At 36.0% G+C, this 13,831-nt stretch overlaps 1 protein-coding gene and 1 long non-coding RNA gene across 14 annotated transcripts in view; one reads left to right on the top strand and one right to left on the bottom strand.

Annotated features, from left to right (window-relative positions):
* Positions 1–714: 714 nt before the first annotated feature.
* Positions 715–13,831, top strand: part of LOC113677925 (uncharacterized) — a 26,524-nt gene continuing 13,407 nt past the window's right edge. For 4 of the 13 annotated variants that reach the window (XM_089192360.1, XM_089192359.1, XM_089192363.1 and 1 more), the window contains exons 1-6: positions 747–806; positions 874–997; positions 5,217–5,359; positions 7,211–7,390; positions 11,533–11,581; positions 12,195–13,313. In XM_089192360.1, coding sequence (XP_089048486.1) covers positions 946–997; positions 5,217–5,359; positions 7,211–7,390; positions 11,533–11,581; positions 12,195–13,313 — 1,543 coding nt within the window. In that variant the 5' untranslated portion in view covers positions 747–806; positions 874–945. Of the gene's footprint in view, positions 998–4,732; positions 5,081–5,216; positions 5,360–7,210; positions 7,391–10,463; positions 10,699–11,532; positions 11,582–12,194; positions 13,314–13,831 lie in introns of those variants that run through there. The other 9 variants (XM_089192362.1, XM_089192365.1, XM_027194787.2 and 6 more) reach the window with 4 other exon arrangements.
* LOC149035141 (uncharacterized) lies at positions 7,162–9,945 on the bottom strand. The gene is made up of 2 exons (XR_016182548.1): positions 9,807–9,945; positions 7,162–7,337 (listed from the first exon to the last, which is right to left on the bottom strand). It is a non-coding gene; the product is annotated as an uncharacterized LOC149035141 (long non-coding RNA).

Below are 13,831 nucleotides of genomic sequence, written 5' to 3'. Positions count from 1 at the left end.
ATGTTCGAAAGGAAAAACAGTTGACATGAAACTTATGAAAAACTCAGAGCTTAACGTTTATTTAAATCCTCACTCGGAAACCGAGAAAACTCTGTTCATATGATCATAGCTTTCATAATCTTGTGTACTTTTGAAAGTACTTATAACTTGTTTGTCCTCTTAGGAAAAATGCTTGGTTGGTTTGTTCCATTATTCAGACCACGTTGCGCGTAAACAAACTATCATAAATGGTAATGCTTCCAAAATTAACATGTAAAGATAATGTGGGTCCAATGGTCTCTGATGAGCGTGCTGTACTTCAGTGTTTAAAACGCTAAAAAGCTAACTGAACTAAAGGCGAAGAAAATCAAGGAGTTTTGGAAACAGTGTCCAAACTTTCAGCAAAAAAATAGTCATTTTATAAGAGAACTCAGTCGAGAGACTGAGTTAATTTTGAAACAATTCGTGATGCAGACTAGGAATTTTTTTTTAAGAAACGCTAGACCACTTGTTTTTTCGATCTTATTCATGCAGGCCCGAGAAAGATATTCCCTCATTGACTTGAAAGGACAGGCCTCATCGCAAGATATACTAAGATAGCTTATAGATTAAAGTAACTCTAATTCTCCCAAATTTGAAAGACCGCTGGGTGCATTTATAGAACTTTTCAAATATTAATGTTGATATATGCCTTCGAGCCAAAACATAAAAGTACTCAGTCAAAATATTCGAGCAATATCTCTTAACGCTTTAAGTACATTTGATAGCCTTTGGAACCCTTGCTGTCGAAAATAACGAACGCATATGCTGGCTTCCTTGAGAGGAAGGTTGGAACGTCCTAACAGTCTGGTTAGACCGTTTTTAAAAAATTAATTCCTTGGTTTTTTTTCCTAGGTTATGTGCATGTCCCTATCCTTGATGACAAATGGCTTATCGAAGTAGTGCTGTTATGATGTGAAGTCAGAAATGAATTTCAATGTCGACCCGATTCACAGTGACTGGAGAGAGAGAAACACAGGTATGCGCTTTTAAAAATTTTTTGAAAGAAACATCATAAAAATCTTTTCGTGCTCAAGTCCGATTATTTTCAAGAGAATTTCGTTCGCTTTTCCGCGAACCTTTTCATCTTTAATAGCAAAATGCTCCATTGTCTGTTCTGAGTAAGTTCGCTTTTTGTATTTACTGTTAGGGAAACATCACGCAGATAATATTAAAGGTGTTTTAAGTTCCGATTCCCTCCCTCAAGGGAAAAAAGGTTGACAGTAAACGAAAAAAAAATGAATGGATACTGTCATGCAAAGAAATATCCCCGCTGACTTATTGTCATCAAATGGACTCCCTGCCTGGAACTAAATGTTTAAGTGAGTGAGTGAGAACATTATTTGAAAATGAACTCACCTGACACTTCTAAGATTATAATCACTTTAGGTTGTCAAAGAAAAACAACGAAAAATTATGTCGATAAAAGTATTTCTGATTTGTTTGTTTTTTTTTTTTCCACATGACCGCAAGCCAAAGATTTTATCCAGAAATACGCAATGCGATGAAAACAGAGTGATGAGTCTGTTAACAAACTTTCTATATTTTCTCTTGTTCATAGTCCAGAAAGCTTGAACACCCCACCATTAAAGAAAATGATGATATGAAAAGAAACGAAGGCTAAAAAAAAGACTACCGTGTAATTAGTTCTGAGCGTTTAGCTCTATATTTCTGGCATGTTCTTCAATTTAACTTTGTTTTTATTCCAGAAATGCATGAAGAACCACATTACACATTAAGACCTCTCGGTTTTCAAGATCTCGCTTCTAGAAACGCGAGCAGAAAAACGCGCGTATTGAAGCGCTAATTATGGGGATTTGCTCACGGGCAAATTCTCTTCGAAGGACAGTTTTCTAACGTGCAAAGGAAAACCTGGTCAGATCGGTTGAGGAGAACTTAATATCGGTGCTTAAAATTGGTTTTCTTAGCAAAACTTCAGCTTAGCAACCGCAATGAAACTCAAGAGATGGGTGCTTTGTTCGTCTCGGTAACTGAGCTGAAATTTTCTTATGAGCAATAACCCCGCCAAAATCCCTTCTAAGGACTAAATGGGCTGAAATTTCTCACTTGAACAAGGGACATAAGTGCACCTTAGTGGTGAATTCAAATGAAGAAGCCCATACTTCGCGGGGGGTGTATTGCGTCAATGGGTTGTAGTGCTGATTTTTATTCTGGGTTATTTCACGTCTTAATGGACTCTTTGTAGACTCATGGTGATCATCCATTCCTTACAAGGATGTTCCAATCTACTTCCATTAACTCCTCAAGGCCTTAAACGGGGTAGGAATCTCGGGCTCTGTTTCCGAAAAAGAACGGAGGGGAGGGGGGGTAGCTCTAGTGCTTCCGGCTCAGTAGCAGTAAAATAACATCGTGTCGGGGCTTTCAATAACGAAAAGTTAGGGCATGGAAGTGTGTAACAAATTGAGCCATAACAACCCAGGCTCTCTCCCATCCCCCACCCCACCCCAACCCCACACAATCAGAGAGTAAGCCTCTCCCGACTCCTGCTCTCATTTTTTAGTCATCAGAAGCTGAGGTTCACAGATTAGCTGCAAAAACAACAAAAGAACTAACCGTACGATACTAAGAAAGTTACGATTCTAATTCGAAACACATTAATCAAAGACTCTTATGAAGGAAACAAAAATTATTTTATCAGCTGGGTTCAACGGAACAGCCGAATCAGCTAAGGCGATTCTTCAGTATTGCACTTCATATCCTGTACTGCGCATTTAAAACCGATATCACGTGATCAGGCTAATAGGAGGGCACGCATGCATTGCGAGAACAAGGTATTAATTGTTTCGCAATAAAGGGACGTAGTAGACAGGTACAATGGTCTTTTGCTCTTGAACAAGCGCTGAACCTATATTTTCATTGTCTAATTTTGGTGTATAAATTATCCCTTTTAAATTTGAGGAATTAGAAGAAAACTATTGGAAGGAAACAAGATGTCGCCGTTAGTTGAGGATGCAAATTGTGACCTTGAGAGCAACAGCTCGAAGAAGTTTCGGGTCGATGTCGTTGAAAATTTCGAGATATCTTCCCACAAAATAAAAAATTGTTCCACACGCTACAGACGTTCCGCCTATCAAGTACTTTTTTAAGTTTTACTTCTAAAGCCCTTGCTTCCAGCTACGGCAAAATGAACCGTGAGCAGATAAAATGACGCGCTTGATTATTACCCATCAAGAGTTTAAATTCTCTTGGCTATGGATCTTTTGGAACGAAAATTTAAAAGTGGCCAGACCCTCCGAGTTGCGGTGCGGAACTAGTTGTGATTTTAGAAGTAAAGTATTTTAGCTTTAGGGTATACTGATTCAGTGGATAGCGTTAGTGAAGGCGTGCTCTGATTGGCTTATCAAACTCCGAAAGCCCTTTGCTGTTTACCTTTGAGCAACTCACGCAGGATTTGCTCCCGAAAACATTGTAAACGTTGCATGCATAAATGAGTTACAATCATCCTTTTGTACTAAATTACCTCACTGTTTTAGTATATACAACTGACAGGTATTCGCCTCAGTGTCGGTGGCTAGCGATGGCTATTTATCGGCAAATGGTCGTTAATTATATTTTCTCACAAATGTTTTATCAAGATCGTACTTAGCGGTCGTACTCAACAACATTATAGTACATGTTATACAAGTCCTTCTTTTGGAGAACTGTTTACTTATCAATCTCGAACGCTCCAGACTTTGTTAATTAGTTTGCTCAGAGGTGTACTTAATAATTGTGTAAACTTGCTGCATAGGGGCATTTTGGAATGTACGAATAGAGATAGCACTTAGCTTGGGGATACGGTTAAATCCCCCACCCCCCCCCCCCCCTCTTACAATAGAAAATACCTCGCCACCTCCGGAATTATTTGGGTTAAAAATATTCCCTCTCACCTGCCGTTAATATATTACAGAGCGGGTACTGTAAAAGTGTGAGCGGCTCAAGTGTACCAGAATTTTTAATCTCCTGCCAACAATCAAACGTTACTTTAAAAGAACCGCATTGTATAGATTAATTTTGGCGTGCGTAAAACTTAAGCTTTTCATTTCTTCAGCTTACGTAAGTGAGCTAAACTAGAGATAAAGCGAGGGTTCTTTTACTTCAAATGATAAAACAAGAAATGTATGCTTAATGGAGAAGATCTCCCTCTACGTGATAAATTACGTGATGGTATGATGTTATTCAGACCTTTCCAGACACTCTTTGTGTCGACAAGCTTCGATCATTACTTACAGACAGGTCTATCGTTTTTAATCATTTCTTTGCTATGGAGATCTGTGTCGGACGTGCTTTGTCACCTTCCTGTGGCTTAAATTTTGTTTTTCTCATTTGTAGTTAGATTTTTCATTCGGATGGGTCGGCAAACCTTACTTATGTTTCAATTAATTCTGAATTCTAATACTTTTATTTTACTGAAATGTTTTCACTTTAGAATTTTTGGTTGAAAAAGTAATCCAATAAATCATGTGTGTCACGTAATCTGTGTGTTATACATGACTTTGGTTCATTCCTTTTTTTTTTCTCGTAAAATTGTGTTTGAAAATTTCTGTTATGGTCTGTCTTAAAGAAATGTTTTTAGCCCTCGTGAAGCGTCCAAAATGTATTTCTGGAAAAAAATTTTTTGGTGTACGTGAACGGTTCACTGAGGAAATGAAGAGAGAGAGAATCAATACAAATAAGCAAACGTCTTTATTATAATTACATATTGAGTGATAGTGCCAAAACTTTTATCAGATTTTTCATTGAAAATGACTAAGAATTCCTTTTTTTATTGATCACAGCTTTCATCAGTTGTCTTTGAAAATGCAAATATAATTGCAAGCGAGGCCGATGGTGACGTCATGATAGCTTACAGTTTCATATTTCCTACCATCAAGCCAATTTGTCTAGTCTGCATTGAAATTATACGCATCGTGGGGGATTTACTTCCCTTCGTCTCGTCAAACATGGTAGAAACGGCTTTTTAGATCCGCTATGTGAAATCCCGGGTGTTGTGATCGATCTACAAGGGCTTCAAATTTTTATTTCTGGCATCGTATTATGTCCCAGTTTAAAGTTGAAAAAGGTTTGGATGTACAGAGCATTTTTTCCTCCCATTCATTAACATCGACCGACTGTCGATCGAAAGAAACAGCTTGTTATGGCTTCATTCTAAGTGAATTTTCTTCTCTCCTTTTGTGTGTCATCTCTCCATTTTTTAGTCACAAAAGTGAAAGGGTTATCAGATCTCTCTGAGAAAGCTAAATTCAGTGAAAAGACAGAACCCTCCTCAAAGCGAAGTCGAGGATCTGCTATCAGTAGCGAACGCCCTGGCTCTTCTCATGGGAGGCAAACGGCGCTAAAGGTAAGACAATTGACGCCAAATCTCATCTGCCATCGCTGTTTGTATTTCTTTCATGATCTCGACAGTTTATTCTCTCAGATTTTGTGGGCCGAAGAAATTCAAGCGAATGTTGTTGTCGGCTCGCTCAATGGGTTGTGATTCTTCATAAAATTAGAAAATCTTCCATTTGTCCGTCATTGCTTGAAGGGTGTTTTTGTAGTTACGCCGTTTTCTACTGGTCATTCGGTTTACCACTCGCAGCGTTGTTCGTTCACAAGCTCAATGTCTGTTGATAAAAGATTCTTAATTCGCTGTTCATCGCATTAAAGCTATACCAACATCTCGGCAATCTTCAGAAAAACTGTTGTGCTTTGTAACAATTTAAAAACGAATATTCTTGCATTTGTATAGGAATTTAGATTTTCATCGACGATTGCAATGATAAAAGTTGTTCGAAATCTGCTTCGTGTGGGAAGAAAAATTGACTTAGCTTACATCTAAGGTTTCGCACCCCTCAGAGCGCTTATTGCTTGAGTAAACAACACTTTTTACTTCGACATATTGTACATCCTGCCCTAAAATATTTACTTGAATATAACTGGATGTTGTGGTCGAATTTCGTGCGTTAGAGCCACCTTGGATAATTAAAAACTGTTTTATGTTATTTCTTTAGGCTGTCAAAGAAAATATTTTCACTTTGAATTGTTTGATTTCCTAATTTGAACAAGTGATATTGTTGACATTTTGGAAGCGACAGTGGAAGCAATTTGAACAAAATTGATATCAGCTGATCTGTCAGACAGTTTCTTTATGGGAAAACTTTGATCGCACATCACTCTCTATTTCTTCAATCTGTAGTTAAATACACATCTGGGTATTTTCTCTATGAAATATCTATTTTTAATTCAAGATTGAATGATCATTAGTATTGGGATATGTACAGTGGGATATGTACAGTAGGATATTGGAACTTTTGTAATTTTTGAGGGTTTCTCGCCAGTCCTTGAAACCTAAGATGTAAATTAATACCAATAGGGAAATAAACTAAACCAAAACATATCTCTTTTCAAATTAAAAAAGATAACAACAACAGCAAAGTAGTAAAGAGAAGAGGCAATGGAAAGATTCCTATAAATTAAATTTGATCGACTGAAATTAGCATTTTTGTATTGATGGCGGATAATTGCACACAGGATTTGATTTGGCATGCCTTAAGCTAAATGGATATTTTTAGCAACCCTGTAGAAAGTTTTGACCTTAAAACTAAAGCAGCTGTCATTTTTTCACCCTTAAGATCAAAATTTAACTCACGACTTTTGTCACCAGATAAAGAAATTGTTTTTAATTTGAAAGGAAATAAAGACTTATTGGGATTTTCAAGGATTTTGAAGACTGCATCTTATTTGATTGCTTCAGATAGCCAAATGTGAAATGGTTAATTCTTTCAATTGGTGATGGGTAATAGTCACGTCTGATGCATGCAGCATGCCCCAAAACTGTAGGATTCACCCAGATGCAAGTGAAGGCATTTCAAGTAATCTTCACCATTAATTTGGTTTTTGAATAGTGGTGTGCTTTTGTAAGCTTTTGTAAGCATGCGTATTGATTCTTGTGCAGACTAACTGTTAATTGATTGAGAGCCCTCTACTGCTGAAAGCCTTACCCTGTATTCTTGTTTTAAGATGAGGACAATTGGCTCTGTACAGGCCTTGGTTAATGTCAGAAGTAGCCCCGTATTTTGGTTAATAGTACACAAGAGAACAAATGTTTAACATCTTGGGCTCCAAGTGTTAAAGCTAATACCAAAGTCTCACCTTGGATTGATATATGATATCAGTTGATAATTAATTACTATGTATATTTATAATACAGAAAACTGCATCACCATCAAAATCCACATCCAATGAAACTGCTGGTAGAAAGTCCACATCCAGTGAGGCTGCTGGTGGCAAGTCCACAGGAAAAACAACACTCTCACATCGCACCAACCCACCAAAACCTGCAACAAGAACAAAACAAACTGCTCAGGACAATTCAACAACAGTCAAAAAGGTAAACTACACAACTAGTGCTCCATTAAACCTTTGAATTTCTATCAATAAATATTATTTCAGTTTACACTTGGTGATCGGCAAGAGGGTTTGTCAGACACCTTTATGTCATAAATTGAATGAAACAACTGCATGGATTGCCAAGTGTGAGTAATTTGGGGTTGTGACTGAACTTTGGTCATTAAATTGAATTTTCGGCTTTAACAAAAAGGCCAGCAAATGGTATATACATATAGCTGTTCAAGCTTGAATTGAAAAGAAGCAACTAATTTTTAGCTGGGTTATTAAATGCTAGAAGAATGATTTTTGCTTTGAAGTTAAAAATTAGAGCAACAGTATTGCTTAAAAGTAAGTTGACAGTCCCTCAAAACTTGGTTCTCAAACTTGATTTTTGATCCTTGATTCATGAAAACTTCTAGAAATGTTTCCTAAAAATCCTTGAAAACTTCTTCAAGCATCTCTTTCTTTGATTTGAGCAATATTGTAATGCTAGTAATTTCTTTCCTCCCGAAAATGGTATCCACTATGGCAAAAGACAACATGTAGTTTTTGGATAATGAAAGTTTTTTACATGCACGTGGAGCCCAGTTTTACTGAAAGCCAAATAGGGATGACCAAGACTGGTTTTAACTTCACCTCTTTGCTGCCAAGATCTAATCTAATCTAGTAATTCTCCTAACTGTCTGCCATAGAATTTATGTGATGTTAGTATGGAGAATTTGGTATTGGATCAACTAATAATCACCTAATTGATATTTTTCTTTGATCTCATGACTTGTCTGCTTGATTTTGTTTCAATGTTGCAAGGAACAAATTCTCTCCTGGTCACTCTTAAATGTGTTATACAGTATGAAGGCACTTTGTAACCAAGAAAGTATGATCATGTACATTGTACTGATTAATTTTTACTTACAACTTGTTTAAGCTCTTGAGCAACTGACTGAACTTGTGTCTTAAGAAATAATTGGTTTTTAGGCTGGTTGAAATGTGTTTTTTGCCCCACTTAGTAGTTGATTGGGAACAGTACTTTGTGAATTGTACACTTATGTAATATGTAGCTTGAATTCTTCCCAATTCTCAGAATTACAGTGTAGACAATGAAAAAGGTATCCCAGTAGTGTTGAGGTTGACTTGAACAGTTGAATAGATTTAGAAAAGTCATGGGTCAGGAAATTTGGATTTAGTTTAATTTGAAATGAATGATATCTTTTTTAATTTTTTAGTAAGTTTATAGATATAATGTATGTTTTTAATTATTTTTGCTTATACAGCTCAGATTTTCATTTCTTTAATTACATTCTACTACTTTCAAATGATGATGTTATCATAATAATGACTTACAAATTTTGTAGCAATTCAAATGGGAGCTGTTATATGAGGCTACTTTCATTCACCTTAACTGAATAAAATTCAGGATAATTTGGTGTAAATTGGCCACGGTAAAGAGTTTCTAAGCAGATGTTTTGAGTGTTAGCACTTCAAGCATTAGTCCTCCGAAGTGTAAGAGTGTATTGAATAAATTTCAGTCTGCAGAGCAATGTGCTCATGAAGAGCTGTGCGAGTTAACATTTGCCATGTGTCAGAGAAATAATCGGCATGTACTTTACACAAGAAACCTATGTGAGGAAGTTGACACTGTAAAAAGAGGTGGATTTAGACTCAAAGGAAAAATATGACTCTTGAAAAGTTAAGGTTTTTTGTGAATACATGTAGGTTTTAAGTGCATTGGAATTCATACGGTAACTTTATGAGTTGTGTACAGCAATCAGCATTGCTCAGAGTAATTACAGTAATTTATAACTGACTAGTTTTAGGGCTTGCTTTTAATTGTTCTGTTTTAAGTACACTTTTTTACTAGATCTAAGCAGCCACCATGGTAAAAAAATTATTTTACTGTAGGAAGAGTCTTTGTAACATGCCGATTATCATTTGTTAGGTAAAACCATATTATTTCAAGTTTGAACTTTTTTCTGCCATGAATGCAAACAAATTCATACCAGTGTGAATGCAGTTTGCTCCTTCCATAACTTCAACATGAGATGGTGTGCTACTTACAGCCATTTGTTTTTGAAAGGAATGTTTTTGTTTCGTTATTTGTAATTACTTCAAAACATGACAGTTTCAGGTTCAGATGTATAATTACACAGTGACTGTGTTGTTTGTTTTTTACTTTACATTTTGAAGCTTCACTTTTTATGCTAGGAGTTTCAGAAGAAAATTTCATGTTTTGAATTTGTTGTCAGTAATAATACCACCATGCATGCAATGGATGAAATTTAACATTTGACCATCACAGATTGAATTGAATTTGAATGCATCAATGAAAGTGAATGCAACCTAATTTATCTGTATCATTCTCAAAAACATGTCAATGCCTTGTGTTTGCAGTCAAATCTTTTGTAGGCAAGGTTAGTTACCTTAGTTCCACAGGACTTTCTTGCTTTCTGCACACTGCACTTTCTGAGGCTAGAGATCCCTGCTGAGAGTTTCAGAATTAAGAAAAGTTCCTTTCTGTCACTTTTGAAACAGAGCTGAAGGAAGATTAGTGATTGTTATTATTATTTTATGCTGGCTTAACCTAAGTTTGTATGCTTTTCAGCTTTGTGTCTGTTGCTAACATCCCTCTTTCATTTCCTTAACTAATGTGCAAGTTGATTTGAATATTTAATAAAAGTTTCCTTGTTATCAATATCACACATAGGTGAGGAAAAAACGTGCCATTTTGAACACAATACACTTCTGAATTAATGAATCCTAATTTGTGCTTTTATTTGAATAATCCCTGGGAAAAGACAATGAAGTCTATTTTTAAGTGGTTGAATCACCCTTTCGGATTTAGCATCTATTGTTTTGTACTTCTGATATCAAAATTTTATGCTTGAACTTGTTGTTCTTGTGGCTCAATATTTTTACATTTTTTCTTATGCCTGTTTTTTTTTTTACAAGTTCAAATTAAGATAGCCATAGATATTTATTGCTAGCAGGTATCATGCATTATTTATTACTGACCTGTTCCAAAATCTGCATTTAAAATAACCGTGACTTAGTGGTAGAGATGTAAATATATGCAAATAAAACACTTCTTTATTGATTGGAGAGGAAGTGCATTTGTTGCTACTTTCGCAAGTGAGAATATTGATAAATAGTGTTTAGGAAGCAGTATGTCTTTTATCCTTCTCTGTGGTGAAAGATATCAACAGCATGAAGGAAGCAGTTTGTACAGTTTGTGAGTCCAAAGAACCTGTTATTTGTTGTGCTACTTGTGAGGCATTATATTGTGCAAGCTGTAAAATTTCCGTCCATGAAAAGGTAACAGCCAATTCTCCACAAGTTAAACCTTTGATGGATAGCTAACTTTTGACAAATTTTGTTGTACTTTTGTGGCTGCTGTTTAACCTTTTCTCCAAGGTGTTTTTTATCTCATTATTGATTCATGTCACACACGAAGATAAAAACATGTGGAGAGATTATTCTGAACAAAACACAAAGCACATGTTAAGAGCTGTTCAGAGAATACATGCATGATCCTAAAAACTTAAACCTTTCTTTATGCCAAGCTGTTTCAGCTTAATTAGCACAAATATTTCTTCTTTACAACAAATACAACATGTGCTTGGTTTTATTGTATGCTAGCAGATGTAGCTCAGAAAACAGACTTCAAAGTTTCAGATCAGTTCTCATTACAAGTACAGAGCTGAATCTATAGAGTCTGCTGTGTAAATAAAATATAATCTATTGGTTAATTTGAATGTTAGTAATTTGTTACTATTGATCAGAACTAACTTTATAAAATTACCAAGTTGAACATGTTTTCTGTTGTAAAAGAGAATTAGATATGTATATGCAATAGTTATCCCTTTAAATCAGCAGTGTATTTTATTATCTTGGTCAGTTTTCTTTGAGAGAATAATCTTATTTTACTTCCTAATTGCTTGCAAAAATGGGATTAGTTATAAATATGACTATTTCTGTTTAATCACATAACCTTGATTTTTAAACACAGCTATAATCAGGAGCCTTTTCACATTTGCATCTTTTGATGCTGGTTGCAGTTATTTTGATTGGATTATAAATAGGTAGATATCTATTATGTGTGATCTATCTATTATCTATTATATCTATTATTATGTGTGATTTTTGCAGAGTTGTGCAGCTTCTCAGCAGGACAAGCAATCTTCTGGCACAATCACAGGTAATTCCTAAAACTTTGGTTAATTTTAAACTCAAATTGAACCCTTTAACTCCCAGATCAAGTTTTTCATTCTTCTTAACATCAACCATAACAATTCTTATAATGTTAGTTCAGAGAATTCAGTATTGAATCAACTAGTTATCCCCAAATTGATATATTTCTTTATTCTCATCACTCATCTGGTTGATATTCTATTGATATTGTAAGGAGAAATTCTGTCTTGGTCACTCATGGGAGTAAAAAGGTTAAAGTAGCTAAATGTTTTTATCTACTTAAGGTAATGAAACAACAGAGTTAATGTTGCAGGCAAAAATTTGCTTTGGGCCGGACTCAGAGTAAATTCAGCTCAAGCCATCTGGTGTTGAGTTAAAATGATCTCTGTGAAGGACCCAGAACATACTTATGCCCAAAAGTGTAAATGCTGACTATAACAATTATTATCACTTTGGAGGGCGTTGAGAAAATATGTAGTAAAAAATAGCAACAAAATAGTCTGAACAATTAAAGGGGTTTAGCTGAAATCCCCATTTTATCCTGCAAAACATGCCACAATGCCCAAAAGGTTGATAGTAATAGTGTATTATTCTGAATCTAAATAAAATTTCCTTTACAGATACCTCAGTAACTAAGAAAAGGCCGACTAGTCACAGTGTTACTCCTTCACCACGCACAAGAACAACAGCAGTTTCAAAGCCATTATCTCAAAAGCCTGTGAAAGAACCCAACAGCAAAAAGAAAAGTGAAATTAAAAAAGAGAATAGTTATGATGCTAGTGATAGTGACTCTGAGCATGGCAGTGTAGATCGACTCAACACCGATGGTGACTATGGCTATGAGACTGGTTCCCTTGATGACAGTGATGTGTCGGCAGGGGAATTGCTTAGTCCATCAGCCAAAGATGAGAATAAGACTATTTTAACAAATGAACAAAGTGGAAACCCTGCTTGTACATATACTGAAGTTGAATTTGGACAAGTTTTGGCAACAAAGGAAGGAGATGTTGTCATTAGGAATTCAGAGAAATTTGATTCAGGAGAAGGAGAGTTAGTTGTAGTGGATGGCAGTGCATTTGGTGATCGCAAATCTTACACCTATGCAGGAGATGAGTTTCGACCCTTAATTGTGACAGAACAAGGGGGAATTTCTGCCCCTGTTGAGGCAAAGAAGTATTCCAAGAGCTCTGAGGATGAAAATGGCAATGGTGATAGGCAAAGGGCTGGTGGAAGGAAAAAAATGATGACAGAATATGAAGAAGTTCAGATCGTTGATGGTAGCTATGACAGAACGAACATAAAGGTGACATCTGCCAATCAAAAGAATAGGGCAGAAACTGATGACTCACATACTTTGGGTCCACTTAATGATGTTTATGCTGTTGTGCAGAAAAAGCCAAAGGAAACTGCTTGTAATGAGAATGCAGAACAGAAACAAACTTGTACAACTCAAAGGCCCACTCTTGAGTTGGGTGATGTTGCCCCTGCAATCCCAGGTGGACGCAAAGACTCGAGTATGTATGAAGCAATAACAGGAGAGCTTCAGAATATGATAATGGCATGTGACGAGGTGTCACTAGATCAGATATCGTCCAGGACTAATGCTAATGACAAGAAAGGTTCTCCAGCAGATAAAAAGGTTCCACCACCCATTCCGAAACCTTATTCAGGACCTGGCTTCAATTCTCTGGCATCAAAGGAACCAGTAATGAAAGAACTATCAGAAAATTCTGAGAGAGGTATGGTGTTAAATAATTTGAGACAATTCCAGATATCAAAAGCAAAAAACCTTGATTAGTTGTCAGCATATTAAGGAAAATTGTTATATTAAATGTGATTGTTCTGGGTTGGGTTGGTTAAAGCTGGGATGAGATAATCCAGGGTTAGTGTGAAATTTGATCTCAGATCTGAAAGCTTTCAAAGAAAATTCAGTTAAACTAATTTTGCCTACAATTTGAGTATTGAATGGTCTAACAAGAATAGAGAAAGCTATCTGAAAAATGATCTGGAATGGAGAAATATAGAAACCTGGATTAAAATTTAACTCCATGTTAGCACTAGTTGGCCTTCAAACAACCTGGCCATCTTGGCCGACCTGGAAGACAAACAGTACAGGTATCAAAATGAAGCTGAAATCCAGAGAGACATATTTCATAGACGTCTCTGGTTTTACTGCATGGTTACGGGGGGTCTGAATACAATTTCATATCAGCAGGTTTCAGTAGTTGGTTACAGTCAAACACAACTGACCTATAGA

Source organism: Pocillopora damicornis, chromosome 13 (genome assembly GCF_964200805.1).
Source record: "Pocillopora damicornis chromosome 13, jaPocDami1.2, whole genome shotgun sequence".
Taxonomy (NCBI): Eukaryota; Metazoa; Cnidaria; class Anthozoa; order Scleractinia; family Pocilloporidae; genus Pocillopora; species Pocillopora damicornis.
Note: the sequence above shows the minus strand (reverse complement) of the source record. Positions and strands in the feature narration are given on the sequence as shown.